Raw genomic sequence first — 20,505 nt, forward strand, 5'->3', positions numbered from 1 at the left:
ACTGCCTCTTCCTGTTTTTGAAAGGTTTTGCCAGAATTTAAGCACAAAAGAATTAAAATACAAGAACTGATTAAAAAAAAAACAGCACCAGCAACAACGGAACAATTAATTTCAGAAAGCGGGACACTGAAACTGGAGATTATATAGAGTCTCAATCATTACATCTTTTAAGACTATTCAAGACAACTGTCACAATAATTTAAACAGCAAAACTTGTAAAAATAGGACTGGAAACCAACATCTTAACAATAGGATACTGGAAGGAGAGAAAACTGCTTCCCACTAGGCAACCTGGAAAATCTGTGCAAGATCCATCACTGAGAGCTCTCCATGCAACTCAGGTTGAAATTATATGCGTACAAATTCCCATCCATAGAATGAACAAGGCACAAAAAATTGCAGCTTCTTAGGTACTAGTACACAGAGGAAGACTGAGCTTCAGTGTCAATATTAAGAGGCCCTATCAGAAAACAGCATTAAAATAGCAGCAGCTGAACTTGGACATAGGCCACAATCAAAAGAGTGTACAAGGAGAGTCACTTCTAAGTGAACTAACGTGTTTAGTAACCTCAGGTATTTTAGGCATGAAATTGGAACATGAGAAGATGAGAGAAGTGAAGCAAGAGGGATGTAAATCAGCCTTAGTGATTTTAATGTTAAAGAAGATTTGGTAAGACTTAATGTTAGAATAATATTAGAAGAAAAAAAAATATTTTGTATCTTTCAAAAATGAAGATGATATAGCATGAGATATTGTCAATTTCATCTCTCTTTGCCTTTTGATTTTTAAATTTAAGTGCACAGATGGCTGAAATCCGAAACATACACTTACTTTTCAAGCTAAGGGTATTGTACAGTATATAAGTTACAATGAGTAGCACATATTATGAGCATGTGCAAAGTCTTGTTACCATTTTGAAAAAGCTCTTTCAGAGATCTGTCCTTGTCAGATCAAAGAGATTCTCCTTCTTGGGAGACAATTTACTCCCCAAAAGGATTCTAACATAATTTCCACATGCTCTCTAGTTTTCTTCCGCAAAACAGCTGATAAGCGGTATCTTTATTTACAGAAGTAGGTCAAAAGAACAGATTCTTCCTGGCAGAAATACTGAGCAGCACATACTTGATGGATCGGGGTTTTTCTGTGTTCTCATGACCCTACACATTTACCCTGCATCTGTTGGTCTCTAGCAGGAACTTTTTGAAGAAGCTCAATAACATCGTCTTCATTCAGTGCCAGAAGATTAGTGAGATGATGAAGAGAGTACACTGCAGTGTGGCAATCTAGACTGTGCAAGTGTTGCAAAAGAACCTTCCTTGGGATAGTAATGCTGCAAGAGAGAACAAACAAAGAGGTGGCACAGATTTGTGTCTCTCAGCCATACTTAAAGACTTATCTCCCACTCTAATTCTGATTCAGCCAAACTACTGCAGTTAAAAAGAAAAACAAATAGCATAACTAATGCCCATGAAGCAATTTCAAGAGCTTGTGATATACAGTCACTAGGAGATGATTAGCCAAGATTCACAGAAAAGAACACAATTTCTATTTGCATACATAAATTAACTAATAGGCAGATTTGGCAAGACAGTTTGGAAAAAGTCCTTCTGATCATTTTACCTGTTTTGCTGTATACACCATTCAAGAACTTCCACCTGAGCCCACAGCCCATCACAGAAATCTTTCAGTACTGAATCATTGCACAGATCCTAAATGGAAAGACAAATTAAAAGAATCCCTTTACAACAAATCCTCTAGTCAGACAGCAGAACCAAGCCTACGTCACATATGGGGTGTTCATAAGACTTCTTTATCCAGATGGTAACTTGCAAGTACAGAAAATTGCCAGTTTTATTACAAAGCCAGCAAGAAAGGGCTATTCTGAACGAGCATCAGAATCAGTCAGCCTCCACTTGACACACCTACAGACCATGGAAAGGAGGCTAAATCCCTTTTCAAGGTTAGCTTTCAAAATGCAAATTAATGCTTCTTAGTAACAGTCTAAGACACTAACCTCTAGAACTAATCATGTACTAGAACAGATGATATACTGGGTAGCAGACAGTTATTCTTCCTTTCCATGTGCTTTTCTACTACAGACGCCTGCCTGCTAAAATCAGATCTAAGACTTTCACTTTGCAGAGGCTACTGAAGACCTTCAGTCTATCACCAATAGATGGTAATTCCCTTAAGGCAATACCAGCCTAGATCTGCCCCAATGATCCAGCAGTGCAAGGCTCCCTGTGTCCCCACCTCTGTGATCCAAGCCACTTGCCTGCAGGCAGACATCATCTGAACTGCAACTACACCCTCAGAGTTAGATCTCTCTCTCTTCTTCAAAGATGAAGACTCCCCCCGAACAAGGCGGATCTTTCAGTCACAGCTCTTGTCATCTATCATTTCATTTTGAGAATGGGTATGGGAAATTTCCAAGCTTCCCTGTTGCTGAACTCTGGTTAGTTGTGACCAGAATTAGTCACTATCAAGGGATGACTCAGTGGACGAAATGACACAGATCAAATGTCCCCCAGCTCTTTTCAAAACTAGTCAACAACCGTTGCCATCCTTCTCTCTCGTGCTAACAACAAAGGTTGAAGACCTTATCCAAGAGAAACTTTCATAATCTCCTGGGCAATCATACTCCCTTCACAGCTGAGGAGTAAGAAGAAAGGCTAGTGTCCAATAACGTTACCTACGCACAACTGTAACAACTTAGCTTTTTTAATTCCATTTTGAGAAAGATTAACGTTCTCACTGGAAACTCCTTGGTTTTATTTAGTTTTATTTTTGCAAACAAATTGCATTATCTGGACTCAGACTCGGATACTGCCACTTGCTTTCTGCTGATTTACCTGAGTTTTGTGGAGAGTCCATAGCAATGCTTTTGCTGATTCCAAGCTTTGACAATGAGTCCATCCTAGCAATACCAAGAGGCGGCTGAGGGGGTTGAATTCTCTCCTCAATAAGCTGTTCAGGCCTGAGTAGTCTTCTCTTTTCAGTAAAGTTAATGCAGTCACCTAGAAAACAAAAGGAAGAAGTATTTATCTTTCCAAAAGGCAGAGACCCATAATGCCTGGCAGGTTATGTAAGCGATTAGCCATTTCAATATTAGCTTCACTAAAACAGTGAAGTTCTGCATCTGGAACTTCCCTAACCTTGTATTTTCAAGCCATCAGGTTACTCTTCAGTAAACCTGTCATGAGGAAAAAAAACACCATTTCAAATGCTTACTACAGAGCCAATTCACACTCCCTCGCTACATTATCTTTATGTTCTTTCTATTGAATATGTCTCTGTCAAGGGCATTATGTAAGAAACTTGAATGAGCACGTTATTTAGAAGTGGAAATATGTTCAACCTTAAAAACTCGCACTTTAACAGTGACCACCTACCTGTATTCTATTTCTTCTATCTAAGTAAATACATTCAAATCATTTAATTCATACCAGAGTGTTTTTCACCAGGCCTTCAAGCTCTTTAAAACATAAATTTTACCATGCAAACTAGTCTCACTGCCCCAAGTCTACCAGCATCAGAAAAACAAAGCAACGAGGTCAAGGTCATGAGGTAAATCAAGTGGCATATCCAACAAAATCACAAGCAGAACACAGGACTTCTTAAATCCTGAAGATCTAATCTTCAGTCTGCATGCAGATGAGCTTTTCCAAAAACCTCACTGAATGTTTTGAGTTCATCACATAGCTGAAAGCAGGGGAGTTATCACCAGTTACCTCCTTGTTCCTATAAATCACAACCCTAGTAAACACTATTTGAATACAAAATGCTTCTGTGCACCACCAAGGTATACAGGGACTGACTTTAGCCACCACTGGGTTTCCCTCTTAACGATTTTATGGCCGCACCAGAATCTGTTCCAGAAAGTGTTTGCTGCTGCTCAAGCAGTAGAAATAGGCTGTCTTCCAAGAAGGAGCCTCTTTGGGATCTGAGAACAAGCTCATCACGGTTCGCTCTGTATCCAGCTGCTCAGATGAACCTAAAAAACATCACAACAAGATTACCTTCCCGTACAGAGGGGCACCTTTGAAAGAAGCATAATTGCTGTTAATTTAAACCGAGAAACACTCAACGTTTCCTCAAATACTAACCCGCTGTTACATGTTAACACTTAAGACTCTCAGATATAGTTACTGGATAACAAGAAAGCCAAGCAGAGAAATTTGACAGAAAATAAACAGATCGGATAGGAAACCAGGAAACTGATAGCAAGAGCCTGTTCAGCACACAGGTTGTTTGCATTAGCTCAGATCACACTGCCTTTCTTTCTCTAGTCACATGCATCTTATCTGTATGTTGCATGAATTCTCATTTGTGCTCTGACACACTATCCTGCTTTGCAGGGCCTTAGCAAAGTCTTGTCCAGCACAGGAACTTCTCAGATCTGTGCAAAGTGAGAACTGAACTACTCCCAGTGAGAGTGAAGGTACCCATATCTCCATTTCTCTTCCCCGACGACGATGTGCTAACTGTAGTTATTATCAGAAATGCCAGTCTGCCGCACCACACCAGCCTGAACTTCCTTTCAGCAATCCCTATGAGTGAAGGGAGAAGATACAAACTCCACTGACTTACACCTCAGGGTACAGAGGCGAGCAGAAGAGGGCAGGGCATTCTAGCTTTTCCCTCTTTGCATGCTCACCTGCCACTTTCCTGACAAGAGCACAGGCACCACTTGCCATTCAGCTTCAACTGAGATCCTCAACTAAATGTACCAGTCTTAGGGAGCTAGACAGAAGCTGTGATGTTATAGCCGGTACAAAAACAACAGCTGGGCTCTGACAAGCAAGCAGGTAATCAAACTGCATCTTCTTTCCAGCTGGGGTATTGGCCCACTCCACACCTCCTTCCACTTCTAGAATTTTTCTTTTCCAATATTAAAGGGCTTGAACGTTTGAACTGTTATTGGCCTGAAATGGAACATCCTTCACCACAGATGACCCCAAGCTGGAGCTGAACCAATGAAAACTTTATATACATATGGGGAGTCAACCTTCTAGTTACAAGCAAGATCTTCAGCAGGAGAAATGCTGAGCAGATTAAAATAGAGCACAACAAGGGGTGGTAAAGGAAGTGCTCACAAAAGAAGGCAGCACAGACTGCAGAAATGTAGGGAGAGCCCTGGGGTTCCTATGCCAATTCCTTCCTTTAAGTCATTTTAGCATCATCTTTGACAAGACTCCTTGGCACCTTAGCAAGAACGCTGCCCAATTTCTTGACAACTTGCCTGTTTAATACCTCAATGGCTTTGTTAAACAAGAAATGAAAACAAAGCAAGAAGTGAAACAAACCTTTTCGTATTGATTTCGACACCAGAAATTTTTCTCTCGTTCTTTCTGTAAGAACACTGCTATACAGGCTTAAGAGGCCATGGCTCTGTTTCCTCAGCATACAGCTTAGCAGCTTCTCCTCCCTCAGTGGGCTTCCCTCAGCCCAGCATACATCCAAGAGCTCCCTGAACAGGTGCCGTACTTCATCTGCCTGATGCTCCACCTCAAAAGTCACTATACTAAGAGCAGCATAAATTGTATCTACTAGTTCTCTTTGATCTAGTTCTCCTGAAATCTCAGAACTGCACTGAAGCCTCTGCAGAGATTTCAAGGAGTCACGAAGAAATTCAACAAAGATGTTTTGTAGAGAGCAATATTGCTGGAGCGAGGAGCTGTGTGCGCCTTGTTCCTCCTGGAAGAACTCCAGCAGGGCTTTTGCCCTTTGGGGAGCCCGCAGCAAAAGCTTTCGGAGAGCTGAAACAACATCCAAACTGAATCTGTGAGAACAGCCATCTCTTCTTTTCCTGTCTGTGATGTGCTTGTTCTGGATGCACTCAAATGCTTCAAACAGTTCCTGGTAGGGTAATAATAAAAGAGTAAGTATTTCAGACTCCATTAAAAATATGAAATAAATTATTTAAAAAAATAGGAGAAACTTGAAAGCAAGAAGATAACTCAATTTAGAAACATCACATTACCTAGGAAATCCATTAATAATGGTCCACCTTGTCCAATATCCTTCCTACAAGAGTGGATATGCCTCAATATGTTACAAAATATAATGCATCCTATAATACAGAGCTACACTATATGAGCCATGTGCTCAGGTTACCTTAGTTCACAGGCAACTCCTACGGGACGGCTGAAGCACTACTGTATCTACCTCCCAGCAATATATTGACATGACTGTATCTTCATAAGTCAGTAAGAACATGACAATTAGTGTTCAGTCTTTTTTTTTTTTTAAATCCTGCTTTTCCAGATTCATACCATCTATCTACTAACTGCATCATCCTTATCAACACTAATTTTTCAAACTTGGTTAAAACTGGCCAACAGATTCAGAAGCCATCTCACACACTTCTTTCTTAAGCAACAATAATTTTTCTTGCTAACAGAAACAAACCTACAATTCTAGAACTAGGAAGGGGAAAACAAACAAACAAACAAATCCCAATTAGCTCTCCCAATAAGGGGTGGGAAGGTGAGGGACAACCCAGTTGAATAGCAATTCAGCAGCACTTGTGGCATTTCTGGAACTATGTCAGTGCTGCCCTTGCCTGGAAGAGACAGCTCTGGGAATATGGAGGGGAGAGGTGGTTGGTGTGCGCAAAAATGAGAATATTAGCAGTAGAAGACAAGTCCACAACATCCTTTTCTTTATTTGTTGAATCAAAACATAACTCTACCTATTAACACGCCTCTGACAGTAATTGTAACAAAGATATGAGGTTGCTGAATCTCTTATTTCTGTGCAACACTGCAGACAACAGCGGAATCTTTCATGACCTTGGAGGTTAGATGGTAACATACACAGACTTCATTAGTCATTAACAGACTTCAAGCAGATTTATTTTAATCAACAGTCAAGTTTACCTTGCTTGCTTTCATCCCGTAATTGCTAATTCTGTATCCAAAGAACTATTGAACACCTTTTCCTTATTCGTATTTAAAAGCTGCAAATAGCCTCTGAATAAATTTTCATTTTCCTCTTATAAAAAGGCAAACAAAAAAAATTCTTTGAAGAGTTAGAACCTATAAGACTAGAAGCAACATCTGAGGACATTCCACACATCATGTCAGGTCTAATTCTGGTGTAACCAACACCAAATTAGGACAGTTTTACAGTTAGTAACTCTCCTGATTTTCTCCTCCATACTTGCTTTTGATATTAATCCATCTTTGCATATTTCCATGTATTTATCAAGTAAATTAGTCTGCATGTATTAATTAATAATGGAAAAATGGGTCCTGGATCTCAGAGCACACATCATACCAATTACCAAATAACGTCTGTAGTAACAGTACAGCACCCAAAAACTTCCAGGAAGGGGGAAACGGGTGCAGAGGAGATGAAAATTAGGAACTTAGGAGGAAGAAAAAGAAAATAGACATACTTTTAAAATGTGCTTGCTGACTATGGTTTATTTTGGCTCACAGTGGGTTTTAGCTTTATGATTACAGAAGGTGTCTATAAGACTGTGGCAAGTAGCTGCAGTCAGGACTGAAGTGTGTTAGAAAGACCATGTAGAAAAGCTTGTTCCTTGCCTGCCTACAGCCTACTCTCTAGCCAGAGAAACCACTTGCAGGCACGCTGGATTAATTTAGGAAGGGATCTGAATTACAGTCTCTTTCAGTTACCTAGAAGATTAATAACACATTAGCATCTCAGGCAGTTAAGTTAGCAGGAAGTATGAACTTCGATCCCAAAACCTGATAAAGTTGGACCCTCTGCATAACTAACAAGAAGTAGGGCATGCTAAGTAGCTCACCTTTAGTACTTTCTCAGAGACATCTTTCTGTAGCTCTTCCAAGAATAACAAAAATTCAGTTTCTCTCTGAAGAACAAGTGGAACAGTTTTCTGAAACATTATAAAGAATGGGACAGATGTTAGCCAATAAAACTTTTATTTATTTACATTACCATATAAACCTAATCTTAGCTATTTCGTTAACATTTTGAGGCAGACTGAAATATCTCTCTGAAGATACCGAATTCTCAATTAAAGGCTCTTCCGCAATTAGGTTCTGCTCCCACACCAGGGGATTCCATTTATCTGTACATTTGCAAACAGAGACAAGTGCTGCTTTGTCAGGAATTACAGTCCCATCAGAGACATCTTTCCTCAGAAGGAAAAGAAAAAATGCAAGTCTATGTAGTGACAGGGACAAATGAATTTAAAAAAAAAAAAAAAGTATGATCACACATCCCAGTGTACCAATTAAAAAAAAAAGAGGAAAAAAGACTATTTTCTCCTTTACTCGTGAAACATACTGCACCTGTCTGTCTGAAAACAGCAATACAGCAAGAACATCCCTCACCATCTAAAGCTTATAAAGAATTGTCTGATGCCTGAACTATTTCATCTTTAATGTAAGAAAGGTGCTACACAAATGCAGAAGTTGATACGCTCATGCGTTCCATTTACAGAAATGCTCAATGCTAAAAAGCCAACTTCTGTTATCTAAACAAACAAAAAAAAAAATCCAATTTTTCTCTCCAGTGTGGAGAAGATTAACAGCTGTTTCTTGACAAGTTTGTTAAAAGCAAAAGCAATGCACCTCTCCAGCTACCTTGAGAACGTAATTCCGTGAAACGTGGGAAAGTCTGTAATTTAAATAAGCAACCAGGCAGACATTTTGCACTTGGAAGTCAGCTAGAAGTCAGAGCTCTAAGTCGCACTTGGAAGTCAGCTAGATGTTTCTGTACCTGATTCCTGGCAAGCCATTTTTCCAGCACAAGAAGCCAAAGCCATGCAGTTCTCCATGGGCTAGAATTCTGTCCGCGTCTACAAAAGCAATAAGCACATACACTGGATTATACAAGGTCATTCCCATCTCCAAGATCCAGCTAAACACTGTCAGAGGTCATTTTGATTTTTATATTTCTTTGTGTAAGATAAAACCAAAGATGACTAAATAGCTGAAGATGAGTCAGACAGGAAGAGAATTCAGAGAAGCCAGAATATTGGTGCTACTTCCACATTAACTCAAAAATTTCTGCTGTGCAAATAACTGCTTTTAGATCTGCCAAATACCAACACTACTGCCATAGTTCTTTGCTTCAAAACAATGAAATTTATTTCTGGTCTAAAGTTCAGTCTATGTAGCCCTCTTTGAGCACTTCAGCAGATTTCTTTGAAATCTGACCACTTGCCAAACACTGCTATTTCCTGTTCTGTCTAGTGCTACTGAAAAAATGAAACTAAGTTTCAGGTCACAGCAGCACAAGTGCAGCTCTTTATCCAAACTAAAAGTGAAGTAATGTACTAATTAAACAAAGAATACTTCTAATTTCCATCAGCTTTTCATGTGCTCCACTACTTCTACACATATTCCAAAACCTACACAGTTAGGCAACATATTCAGTACTGTCAAAGGGACTAGGAAAAGGAAAAAGCACAAGATCGTTTATTGGCCTTTAAAAATCTCAGCACTGCTAACTAAAGCCTTTAGGTGTGATAGCCCAACTATCAAAGATAAAAAGATCAAAAATGCTTATGTCTCATATAGCTGTTAGCAATATTCACCTAACCATGTGCACACCTTCCTACAGACTCCTTTAACTGCTGTCAGCGTAAACTGTTTCTTAGAACCTTTACCAAAATGTTACACAAATTGGAATGTGAAGAAGTATGATCATCTGCTTGGAGAGGGGGAATACCAATGTTCTCTGAAGTGCTAGAAAGTCACCCTTCGTATGCACCTATCTGAGAAGCAGAGATCAAAACTAACCAGGATTGAGTAAAAACAATGCCTTTTCAAAATCCAGCGTGAGAGAAGTAAGAACTCAATAGCATAATTTGAATTTTTTAGAGTTTACATTTTTAGAAATTGGAAGGTGTTTCAAGAGCTGGAAACAAGAACATTTTAAATAACTACGGTGCTGATTTTGGTGGTTCCGTTTCTAAATTAACCGCAGCTCAGTGTCAAAGGAATGTAATTTCAGGAGATGTTCCTTCTCCTTCTTATCCTTCAGTCAAATCTAACAAAATCAGCTCTGAAATGCTTCCAAATAATTTCAAGCTTGTATCAATCACCATGCCAACTGCATAAATGAACAAAGCTCGTTATCGCAGTGGGCTGGGCAGTCTCCTAAGTGCTTGGGCAGTGATATCGACATTCAGACAACAGCACATCTAGAGACATCCTAGACACCTCAGCACTGAGGCAAGTGCTATTTCCCAGATTCTACCTGCCTCCCACAGTCACCACAAAACGGATTGCTCCTCCTCATTTCACACTGAACCTAAACAGTACCTTACTTACCTTACCCCCACGGGACAAGCTACCAGAGCTTGAAGAATTGCTTCCACCTTCTCAGGGCCATCCCCGTGCCACTGGCTCAGCTGGGGCACACAGGCCTGCGCAAGCTCCCAGTCTCCATGCCGTATGCACTCGCAGAAAAACACAAAGAGCCGCTCCAGAGAGACCGCTTCTTCGTTTCCAAAAGAATGCATCTTCCCAGGACGAGCAGATGACCTGGGGCAGGGTGACACACACGAAGGCCGATGCCATAAGGGCGCGCTGGGGCATCACCCCGATTTCTTCTTCGCACTGACAGCGCGCCCTGGGCAGGGACAGGCAGAGAGCCCAGGCCAGGCTTCAGGGGGCTTCTTCCCACAGGGGCAGGGGGGTAAGGCGCCAACAAGCACCGCGGGCTGACGACGCGGCTGCCGCTCGGCCGTCACCGCCCCGCCGCGGGTGCGCCGTCCGGGGGAGGCGAGGCCAGCCCAGCGGCCCGCGGGATGCCCCCGCCGCTCCCCCAGCGCCGCACGAACCCCCGGGCCGCCCGTCCCGGCGGGGAGAGACTGTCTATGGGGGCGGCGGCGGCCACTCGCCCCAGGCCGCGCTCTCTGCCGCGCACCCGCCCGCGGCCTCCCCCTCCCCCACAAGGTCCGGCCCGGCTCGGCGGCCGCCGGGGCCCGTCCTGGCGCGGCCCGCATTACCTGGCGGGGCAGGACGCGGCCACCCCGGCGGCGCGGGGCTCTACTGCACCGCCCCGGCAACACCACCCCTCGCCGCCGCCATCTTGGGCATCGCCTCAGCTGACTGCGCCGCCGGGCGGGCACGCGGGCAGGCGCCCGCCCATTGGCCGAGCTGAGGCAGGATGTAAATACACCGCCATTTTTCTTTGGGGCGCCTGACGCCGCCTCAGGAACCCGGGCAGCGCAAGCCCCGCCCTCCCCGCTAACCACGCCCACCTCTGCTCACCGGCACGCCCCGCGGCCTCCTCTTACCACCCGCCAGCTCCGCCCCGTGCTCGGGCCTCTCCTGGTTCTGATTGGCTCTTGCCCAAAGCTCCGCCCCCGGCGCTCAGTGGGGCCGCAGCGGCCCATCTCCTCCGCGGGCCGCTCGCCCGGGAACCGGCGGGCTGTGAGGAGGTGGGGGGCGGCGGAGCAACCCCTGGCGGGAGGGTGTGCGTGTATGTATACACCTGTATATACGTATGTTATATACACCTGTGTACACACACGTAGAGAGAGAGCTATACGTACAGGGGTATATACATACGTGTGTGTGTGTCCATGTTTATTTCCTCCTTGTGTATGTGTATAACCCTATAGGTATGCCTCACTATATGTACGTCTATGTAGGGATATGTTATATATATTTACCCCTTTAAGAGAGGACAGAAATGGTATCAAAATAAATGACGAGTTATTTGTGTGTATTACACAAATACAAAACGCTGTGCACACACACACATAATTTTAAATACTTGTATAAAAATGCGTAGGTATAGATACAGATATAGCTACAGGCGTAGGCTTGCCAGGCGCTCCTGTGCCCACCCTTGCAGTCCCCCTGCCCTCTCGCTTGCGCCGGCCGTGTTATTTGTGAGCTTCCCCGGTGGGACGAGGCGCGGAGGGCCGTGACTCAGCTGCTCGGCTGGGTGGTGTCCAGCCGGTGTTTGGCAGAGATAAGCCCCCCCCCAACATCCTCCCTTTATTCCGGAGGTTTTGTTTGGTTTTGTCCTGGCACAAAAACCAAAAACTCCTTCGGGGACTGCTGTGGTGGAGGCAAGTGTAAGAGGCAGAGCGGTGATGACAGAAGAGAGGTGTCCCAAAGTAAGTGACCGAGTGAGTCCCCCAGGGCTCCTGAGTGGAAAATGTGGGAAGGGGGCTATGTCCGTGTGCACGTGCTGGGACCCACCAATAAACCACGTAAGATGCCGCAGGAGTTTGTACCATTACCTCCTACGGCATCCTGAGCACTTTTCACCTGTACTGTCAGCTCAACGTCGACAGGGAAATGGCGTGTGGGTAGTCATGCCTCTGAACTCATTTCAGCCGTGCTGAATGAGCTGTAAGTGTTGAAACCATGTGGTCGTCGTTCGATCTATTCAGTTCTGATTCCCTGTGCCTTTAATGATGGTGCTTACTGTGCTGCAGCTCTGGGCAAACAATTTCTCAACGTGCACTTCCAATTTGAGGTATTATTTTGTATCTTGTCTCTTGTGTAGGCAAGCAAGGAGCTTTAGTGGGACACAGGACCTGTATGAGGATGAAGCTCATTTAGCCTGGGATTTTTTATGCTTATTACCAACTCTCTAATTGCTTTATCCAGTTTAAAGTATCTCCTTACAGTCAGACTCCTTACTTGAGGATCTTCTCCCTCACGTAAGACATCTCGGGTGGTTGACACTTTTCTTTTATTACAAAGTTCAAAACATACCTGCTGGAGTCACCTGTCCGCTTCTACAAGGGTAAATGTACATTACTAACAATTAGCAGTAGTGCTGTCATTTTTTAAGGTATTTTTAAATTAATTTCTTCCAATATTGGCCTTGTTAGGAATTAGATGTTTATTAATACATCTGTGAAGCTGTAAAGGTGTCTGGATGTAAATATCGAGGTGGGAAAATAATTTTTTTAAGATCGTCTTAGCAGAAGATATAACTAGTATATTGAAATTAGGAAATGGATTCTAGGCAAAACATTCTTCATCTTCAATTTGTGTTTCTGTTAAGCAAGCTGGCACTCAATAATTTAAAAATCTAACATTGGTTGTATTTTCCAAAATTTAAAAATACTTATGAAATACCTGTAGCAACTTACACTTGAATGGAAGCCCGTTTGCTGTGAACAGAAGTCCATGGGTTTGCATGCTGATGTAGTGCTTCTCATACTCAAAATACTAAACCACGCATATGTCGTGCAGGTCTTCGAGCAAAAAATGTCTGAATTTTTACCTTGGAACACTAGAACGATAAAGCGCTTTTTATCTGAAACAGGGTCTGTTGTGCACTGCCTTGGAATATTATCAGTGTTACGCAAATTGCTAATAACGCTTAGTGTTTTATAGCAGCTTCTTTCTAAGTGACTGCATAGGGAGTGATTACATGCTACAGTGTAGTACTCTGGCATTTGCATTTTAAAGCCATTTCTGAAACTGAAGCCTCAAAGTCCCTATCACTTGTTTCCAAGCTTTCTCTTTTATTTTTCCATGTCAACCATCGCCTATATTAGTTTCTCCACTGACCATCGAAGCTGTTAGAGAATTACTTGGAGCAAGTAAACGTAGCTCTGATCTTTGGGTGGGGTTTGCAACTACAGGTCTCTGTGAACGGGACAAAAGTAGATCCACTGAGAACGCATTTTCTGGCTTTGAAAAAGTGGTGGGGATCAGCTGTGAGGACAGGGTTGCATTTCTGTCAAAATGTAGCGGCGGTGCAGTGTCTATGCTGGCTTTGTGCTCTTATGGCGGAGGACAGAGGCTACCCGGCCCAGCGTAATGCCTGCTGGTGTCAAGTTAGCCTACCAAAATCTGTTAACGAATTTGAGCTGGCAGAGTAAGTTCACGCAGAGTCTGTGCTCTGCGTCATGCTGCCACAAAGCTTTTGGTCTGCTGCGTGGAGCGCTGCAACCAGATTTATTGCGTCGTTAGACCATAGGAGCCATCACCAACTCGTCCCAGGTGTGTCAGCTACCAGGGTCCTGTCACCTGTGAGACCTGTGGGCCACTGCAGCCTCAGCGCTTGCAGTACCTGCTCTGGTCTTGGGGAGTGGTGTCCGTCACCTGAAGCAGTGGTGGCTGTTCCCAGGGCCAGCTGAGGCATGCCGTCAGGGTCGCTAGTCGCGCATATCGCTCAGGTGGACCACCGACAGCGGCCACTCATCTTACTGACGGTGCTTTTGGCCAGAAACTGCCCGCCGGAGCCGGCACTCCTGTCAGGCAGCCGCCACCTGCTTACCAGTCGTTTGGTTGTGTTGGCCCTCTCGCTTGCCTCAGATACCAGAATTGACAGAATTTATACCGAAAGCATAAGAAGTACTTTAGGATGGAAATATTTTTAAATTCCTTTGTACATGTAAAAATAAAATCAAGCTGTAAGAGGTGACCAAAGCAGCTGTTAAAGCCAGTTAACGCACGGCGTGACCTACCGCGGCGCGTTTTCACTGTTCCCTGCAGGTGGAGCAGTACGTTGGTGAAATTAAAGGTGGCCTGAGACCAGCCATGAAACTCACGGTCATCGGGGTGGTACACTCCAACCCCAAGAGGTAGGTGAAGGGGCTGCTGGGGGCTTCACCCCTGCCAAACATGCTCCTACCTGTCTTCTAAATTCAAATGATTTCTTGGGGGTCTGTGCTTTTCGGGAGGAACAAAGTCATACAGATTCATAATTTATAGCTCTATTTAATTTTCCTGCTCTTAGCTTGAGATCAAAGGGTGAGAAAGAATTCACTGTTTAGACCTTCTGACTGCCCCGCCAGCGTTTTCTCCTCCTTGCCCTTATCTAATGCGAACCGGAGGAGGCACGCAAGGGACACTTCTCCTCCAGGAAGAGGTGCCATTTCGAACCCGCATCTCGGCTGTCTGCTGGGGGCTGGAATCAGCACCGTTTGAAAACCAGTGGTTTTGGCACAGGCGGTGCAGGTTCATTGCCGTGTTTAGTCTGGATGACAGCAGCTGTGCTGTCATTACACTTTATTGCATCTACAGTGATCAACTCCAGTGCAATCAACACTGGTGAAGCGTTTTCCATAACCTCTTTTAGGATACAAATTGGAATTGGCTTACCCACAAATATGTTTGATTCCAGTCACAAGAGAGGGAAAGCAACATCAGAAATCACTGGCATCCTACCAGAAACGGGAGGAGAAACAAAGACTGGCCTGTTCTCATCCCTTTCTGCAGCTTTTAAGCCTGTGCACAGCCCCTGTAGGAGTCCCGTGTTTCAGTTTGACAAGAAATCAATAGCTTTCTCTAGTCTTTATAGGCTTCTGATGTGCTTACCGTGTCCTTTCACATTTCTGAAAGTGCCAGTCATTTAATTGTTTTTTCAGCTTTTCAGTGACTCTGCTCTGTGATCCAGTGGATGTAAACAAAGATGTTGGGCTGTTATTTACAGTTAACTTTAGTGACAAGTCCATCACCCGAAATGCACGAATTGCTGGGAAATGGGGAAGAGAAGAGAAGACTATTCCCTATTTCCCATTTACAGCTGGCGACACATTTAAGGTAATTTTGCGGGTACTATGATTAGGGTGGAGAAAAGTGGGGGAGAAAGGCTGAAGGCTACTTATATTACCACAAATAGCTAACTATTGGAATTGACAGGTTAACTGGTCTAGTATGGCGCAGAGAGCAACAGTTCAAGCCCTGATGGGAGAGATCCATTCCTTTCTCCAGTCTTAGTGAGAGAACTCGCTATAAGGATCTCAGCAGAGAATAGGTTATTTATTAGGGGCATTTCCAAAGAACCAGTAGACTTTGTGCTTCACTATCCCCATCACATGGGGTTCTAAGCCCATGCTGGTGAAATTAGCTCTGCTGCTTGTCCCTAACACCATCCTCTGTCCTTTTGCATTGCAGATGGAGCTCTTATGTGAGCACCAGCAAATACGAATCTTGCTGGATGGACGGCAGCTCTGTGACTTCACTCACCGTATTCAGCCCCTGAACTTGGTGAAAGCTTTGAAGATCACAGGGGATATCAAGCTTACCAAAGTGGCTTGAAAAAAAAGGAGACTACAATATCACCAGAGGACAGAGGCAAATGTACTTGCTCGTGTCTGAGAAATGTTTTGTCTTTTTCCCCTGGCTGATTCTGGAGAGTGGGAACTGTATCTTTTTCATTTGCTGATGTGTTTGAAACATACACTTTTTTTCTCATACACATTCAGCAATTGCAGAGCTATGGCTGGTACAGGTAAATCAGGGGGCCTTTGCCGAGATGCTCTCTTGGCCACCCAAACTGCAAGATTTATGGTGCTATGCAGTATCTCACATCCTCATGGTCCCCTAACGCCCCAGGCATGCCAGCTGGTGGAGGTCAGTCCTCTGCAGTGGGGTGGCTGTTACCCTTGTGACAAGAACTGGGCAGTATGCAGGTGGTGGGACTGAGAAAAGAGAAGTAGAAGATTTCCTTAGAAGTTAATAATGGAGTTTGATGGGCCCCAGCAAGGCTCATGTTATCAGGAGGGAATTGCTTTTCCTGGAAGCTCTGCTCAGTCAGCACAAAACCATTTGTGCTTCCCAGTACAGAGCAATAAATGCCTTACAACCATCCCTGTCTCTTGCAGGTAGCGTTCGCGTGAATTGAAAGGTTTCAACAGCTGTGGATTTCACAGTCTTCTCTGGACCAGCCCTAGGAAATGGTATTTGTAGCTGAAACTGCATTGCCCATTCTTGTATCTAATTAAAACTGCATCTTTGCTGGCAAACTTCTTTACCAGCTCTGTCAAATATCTGAATGCATGTGAGTGTTGTGCTGTTATTTCATTGCTGTAGATTTAGAAAAAAGTCCTAAATACATGGCTATTCTAATACATATATAAGCATATATCACAGCTGCTGCCTTTGGCTCTGTTGTGATTGGTTGGTTATAACACAGGATGAAGGGGAAAGTCTCCAGATGAAGAGACTTTTTTTTAGTACATAACTTGGAGAACAAAAAGATCTGCAAAGAGGTGGTTCTGTGGATAGAGGGCTGTGGGGATGAGACTGTGTTTGACTTCGACAAGACGCAGCTGTGCCCTTGAGGCTTGTTGCAAACAAGGCAGCTGTGCCCTTGAGGCTTGTTGCAAACAAGTTTGCGAAACTTAGAGGCAGCGAAATGAAGATGAGGTTGGATACGTTCCTGAAAGAGGAGGTCGCGTGCACCAACTTGAAGAATCAATAAGCAGCGCTGAAGAAACACGTGAACATAAGGCAGTAAGCAATGAGATAAGCTTTGCTTGCTCGTGGACACTAGATCATATTACAAAAGGGATAGATTGTAAAATAAAGCGTCTTCACCTAAACTCATATGCGGAGTCTGTGATTAACTGGCACAAATGGTGACCCCGACGTGATTCGGTCCTAAGAACCACGGACGAGATAGCAGCCGGTGGCAAGCCCAGCTGAACTATACTACAGCGGACCATAGACCTGCTTGTCCGGACAATTAATTGCCTTTGAAAAAGAGGTGAGCAGCTGGGGACGGGAAAAGGGGGGCGCAAATGTCCTCGGAAGAAAAATCTATTTTATGTATATTTTTGCAAATCCTTGCAAAAAGGGGCATAAATTATGATGAAGGAAAGGTTCGGTTCTTGTTAACTTGGTTGTGAAAAAACGGGCAGCAAGCGAACGCAGTGAACGCGTTCCAGGTGGAGACTTGGGAGGAGGCAGGAAAAGTGTTATGGGAAGTGTCCACCAGGGGAGACTGTAATGCCACAAGTGTTTTGACGACGTGGCGTTTACTGAAAGACTCTTTAGAACAATTGAAGTCAGACGGAAAGGCTACGGCGGCTGCGGCTTCTGCTACCACTCCGGACCTAACCCCGCAGGGCATGCCAGAAACACCGACATTGGGTTCGTCCTCCGACATGTCTCTGTTAGTGGGGGCTCAAGCGGCACAACCCTCTACACCCTCTACGCCAATGCCTCCTTCACCTGCTCCCATGGCTTCAACACTTCTGCTAGACCTCCCGATCCCGGCAACCAGTACCCCTCCACTTTTACCGCCTTTCTCTACCGCCCCTAATATCGGTAATCCACAAACCCATAATCAGTTGCCGCCCGAGGAACGGGGGGCGTCAGCCGCTGCTACGAGGTGGCAAAAGATTAGACACCAAGCATTGCAAGCAGGGGATTTAGCTTTCTGTTCAACAATAGTGTGCCCCGTCATACGCAGCAACGGAAATGGCCCTGATGAGCATGAACCTTTTGGCTATAACGTTTTAAAGGATCTATGGCCAACAGTTGCTGCGCATGGACTGGGTTCTCCTTTTACACAATCCCTGCTGCGGGGAATATTTACAAATGAAATGATACCATTTGATGTTTACATGCTTGTTAATCTTATATTGACCCCAATGCAAAAGGTGATCTTTGAAAGCACCTGGCGTACCGCCTGTCAAAATGCCACAATTGGCAATATGCAGCGACAACAGGGCGACCCTTTACAAGGGGCAGGACTCCCCCAGCTTATGGGGGATCCACCGCTAAATCACCCAACGTTACAGGCACGGTTACGACCAGGGATATTAGCACAAGGCAGAGACCTTGCTTTACAGGCATTACTAAGAGTGCCGGATGCCAGAAGAGCGACAAAATCATTTACATTAATAAAGCAAGGGGCAGGAGAGGGGTATATCTCATTCTTAGATCGTCTTAAAGAGGCTTTGGAAAAAAAGTCAAAAATGCAGAAGCGAGAGAGGTCCTGCTCCTACAATTAGCCTTTGAAAATGCGAATACAGACTGTAAAAAAGTGCTCTTGCCTCTAAAAAACATGATAGAAGCTACCCTAGAGGTGGGGTCAATGTCCCATAATATGGAAATATTAGCTGCAGCTTTTGCCGCTGCAGTGAAAATGCAGAAATCATGTTTCTCCTGTGGAAAAACTGGACATTTTAAAAGAGATTGCCCACAACTGAGAAAGGGAGGAAAACCAAGTGCACCAAGCGTACCTGGATTGTGTCCAAAATGTAAAAAAGGAAGGCATTTCGCGAACCAATGCCGATCAAAATATGACGTAGATGGCAAGTCACTGTTACCGGAATTGGGAAACTCGCGAGGGAGCGCGAAAGCAGAGCGTGCTCAGACAGCAAATATGCCATTACAAGCCTTTCCAATTGTCTCCGAGCCAGCACCGCTGGCAGTGCCAGACTGGATGTTTCCATAGACACCACAATCCTAATTACGGACCAAGCAGTGCATAAAGTACCGCTACAGGCCAAGGGACCAATCGGAAATGGATTAAGCACTCTGCTATTAGGTTGCTCTAGTGCCACCCTACAAGGACTATTTGTTTTACCAGGAGCTAAGACCCCATATATGCAATGACTCAAAGAGTTGTATGGACAATTGGGATGGGAGGACCCCATACCTACACCCCACTGTACAGGAACCGCAAGAATTAGGGCTTTTAGGATCAGTACCCATGGATGCGTTTGTACTTTAATTATTCAAAGAATAACACACAAGTTCAAAATGTCAATGCTTCCCTGAATGATTATTGGAATGCAAGTGTATGGTGCAATTATACCAGTGCCAACCAATCTTGATCATCAAAAACCCTATAGGCCTACCAGCGGGGGTGTTTCTAATCTGTGGAGACAGAGCATGGAACAGTATTCCGTCTCAAATAAGAGGGGGTCCGTGTAGCTTGGGAAGATTGACCATACTTACTCCAAACATAACCATGATATTAAATCACAAGAAAAAGAAAACCAGTAGATACAAACGCACAGCGCATAGTTTTGACAAACACTGTCAGGATAATGTCGAATTTTGGAATCCGCCCAATATCATAGCCACTTCAATTCTTGCACCCGGAGCTGGAACCGCACATGCACTCACCTCCTTAAGAAAACTCGGATGTTGGTTAGTGAAACAAACAAACGCAACTTCTATAGCCTTAAGTGGACTTTTGACGGATGTTGATTCAATACGCCACGCCACATTGCAAAATAGGGCACCCATCGATTTTCTGTTGTTCTATGAATGTGAAGACTTTGACGGTATGTGTTGCATGAACTTATCAGATAACTCTGAATCAATCCATAAAGCAATCAGAGATTTGAAGGAAGGGGTTAGCAAATTACAAGTCAGTGATGGACTTGGTTGGCTGAATCATTTATTAGCAAGTCGGTGAGTTAGCGGGTGGATATGCCATTAGTTAAGATGGGTTTATTGTTATTGTTAATGTTTTGTGCTATAATAATGATAGTTCCCTGTCTAATGTCTTGTGTATGGAAAATGCTACAGAATATGATTAAACAAGCTTTTGTGGTGGAAAAACAAAAAGGGGGAATTGTGGGGATAAATGAGACTGTGTTTGACTTTCACGAGATGCAGCTGTGCCCTTGAGGCTTGTTGCAAACAAGTTTGCGAAACTTAGAGGCAGCGAAATGAAGATGAGGTTGGATACGTTCCTGAAAGAGGAGGTCGCGTGCACCAACTTGAAGAACCAATAAGAAGCGCTGAAGAAACACGTGAACACAAGGCAGTAAGCAATGAGATAAGGTTTGCTTGCTCGTGGACACTAGATCATATTACAAAAGGGATAGA

The 20,505-nt window shown here is 44.0% G+C and overlaps 3 protein-coding genes across 16 annotated transcripts in view; 2 read left to right on the top strand and 1 right to left on the bottom strand.

Moving 5' to 3' along the window:
- ZFYVE26 (zinc finger FYVE-type containing 26) overlaps positions 1 to 11,141 on the bottom strand; it is a 52,096-nt gene extending 40,955 nt beyond the window's left edge. For 8 of the 12 annotated variants that reach the window (XR_015702023.1, XR_015702022.1, XR_015702021.1 and 5 more), the window contains exons 1-9: positions 10,956 to 11,140; positions 10,276 to 10,488; positions 8,717 to 8,795; positions 7,779 to 7,868; positions 5,308 to 5,860; positions 3,865 to 3,995; positions 2,854 to 3,018; positions 1,622 to 1,710; positions 1,171 to 1,331 (exon numbers count right to left, since the gene is read on the bottom strand). Coding sequence is in view for 9 of the 12 variants with exons in the window: in XM_087746534.1 (XP_087602660.1) it covers positions 1,171 to 1,331; positions 1,622 to 1,710; positions 2,854 to 3,018; positions 3,865 to 3,995; positions 5,308 to 5,860; positions 7,779 to 7,868; positions 8,717 to 8,795; positions 10,276 to 10,466 (1,459 nt within the window). In the remaining 3 variants the exon portion in view is untranslated. Of the gene's footprint in view, positions 1 to 1,170; positions 1,332 to 1,621; positions 1,711 to 2,853; positions 3,019 to 3,819; positions 3,996 to 5,307; positions 5,861 to 7,778; positions 7,869 to 8,716; positions 8,796 to 10,275; positions 10,489 to 10,955 lie in introns of those variants that run through there. The other 4 variants (XM_087746537.1, XM_087746538.1, XM_087746539.1 and 1 more) reach the window with 4 other exon arrangements.
- Positions 11,142 to 11,410: 269 nt separating this feature from the next.
- LOC104020302 (galectin-related protein A) lies at positions 11,411 to 16,706 on the top strand. Of its 3 annotated transcripts, XM_087746555.1 has the most exons (6): positions 12,301 to 12,315; positions 12,402 to 12,442; positions 14,422 to 14,510; positions 15,297 to 15,471; positions 15,826 to 16,011; positions 16,536 to 16,706. In XM_087746555.1, exons 1-5 carry the CDS (start codon positions 12,309 to 12,311, stop codon positions 15,967 to 15,969), a joined length of 456 nt encoding a protein of 151 aa, XP_087602681.1. In that variant the 5' UTR covers positions 12,301 to 12,308; the 3' UTR covers positions 15,970 to 16,011; positions 16,536 to 16,706. The 3 variants fall into 3 exon arrangements, with proteins under 3 accessions (XP_087602680.1, XP_009471967.1, XP_087602681.1); XM_087746554.1 differs by lacking the exons at positions 12,301 to 12,315; positions 12,402 to 12,442 and adding an exon at positions 11,411 to 11,508; XM_009473692.2 differs by lacking the exons at positions 12,301 to 12,315; positions 12,402 to 12,442 and adding an exon at positions 11,555 to 12,077.
- A 2,673-nt stretch (positions 16,707 to 19,379) lies between these two features.
- On the top strand, positions 19,380 to 20,089 carry LOC148057150 (uncharacterized). The gene is given in 2 exon segments (XM_087746553.1): positions 19,380 to 19,503; positions 19,506 to 20,089. Coding segments are annotated over 2 exon segments (708 nt in total).
- The last annotated feature ends 416 nt before the right edge of the window (positions 20,090 to 20,505 follow it).

This window comes from Nipponia nippon, unplaced genomic scaffold (genome assembly GCF_047370975.1).
Source record: "Nipponia nippon isolate SJK-2023a ecotype South Korea unplaced genomic scaffold, ASM4737097v1 scaffold_10, whole genome shotgun sequence".
Lineage (NCBI taxonomy): Eukaryota > Metazoa > Chordata > Aves > Pelecaniformes > Threskiornithidae > Nipponia > Nipponia nippon.

Coding starts and splice junctions, on each gene's coding strand:
- LOC104020302 (XM_087746554.1), top strand. CDS start 11,434: ATGTATACACCTGTATATACGTATGTTATATACACCTGTGTACACACA. Junction 14,511..15,296: donor GTACACTCCAACCCCAAGAG/GTAGGTGAAGGG, acceptor TTGTTTTTTCAG/CTTTTCAGTGACTCTGCTCT. Junction 15,472..15,825: donor CAGCTGGCGACACATTTAAG/GTAATTTTGCGG, acceptor TTTGCATTGCAG/ATGGAGCTCTTATGTGAGCA.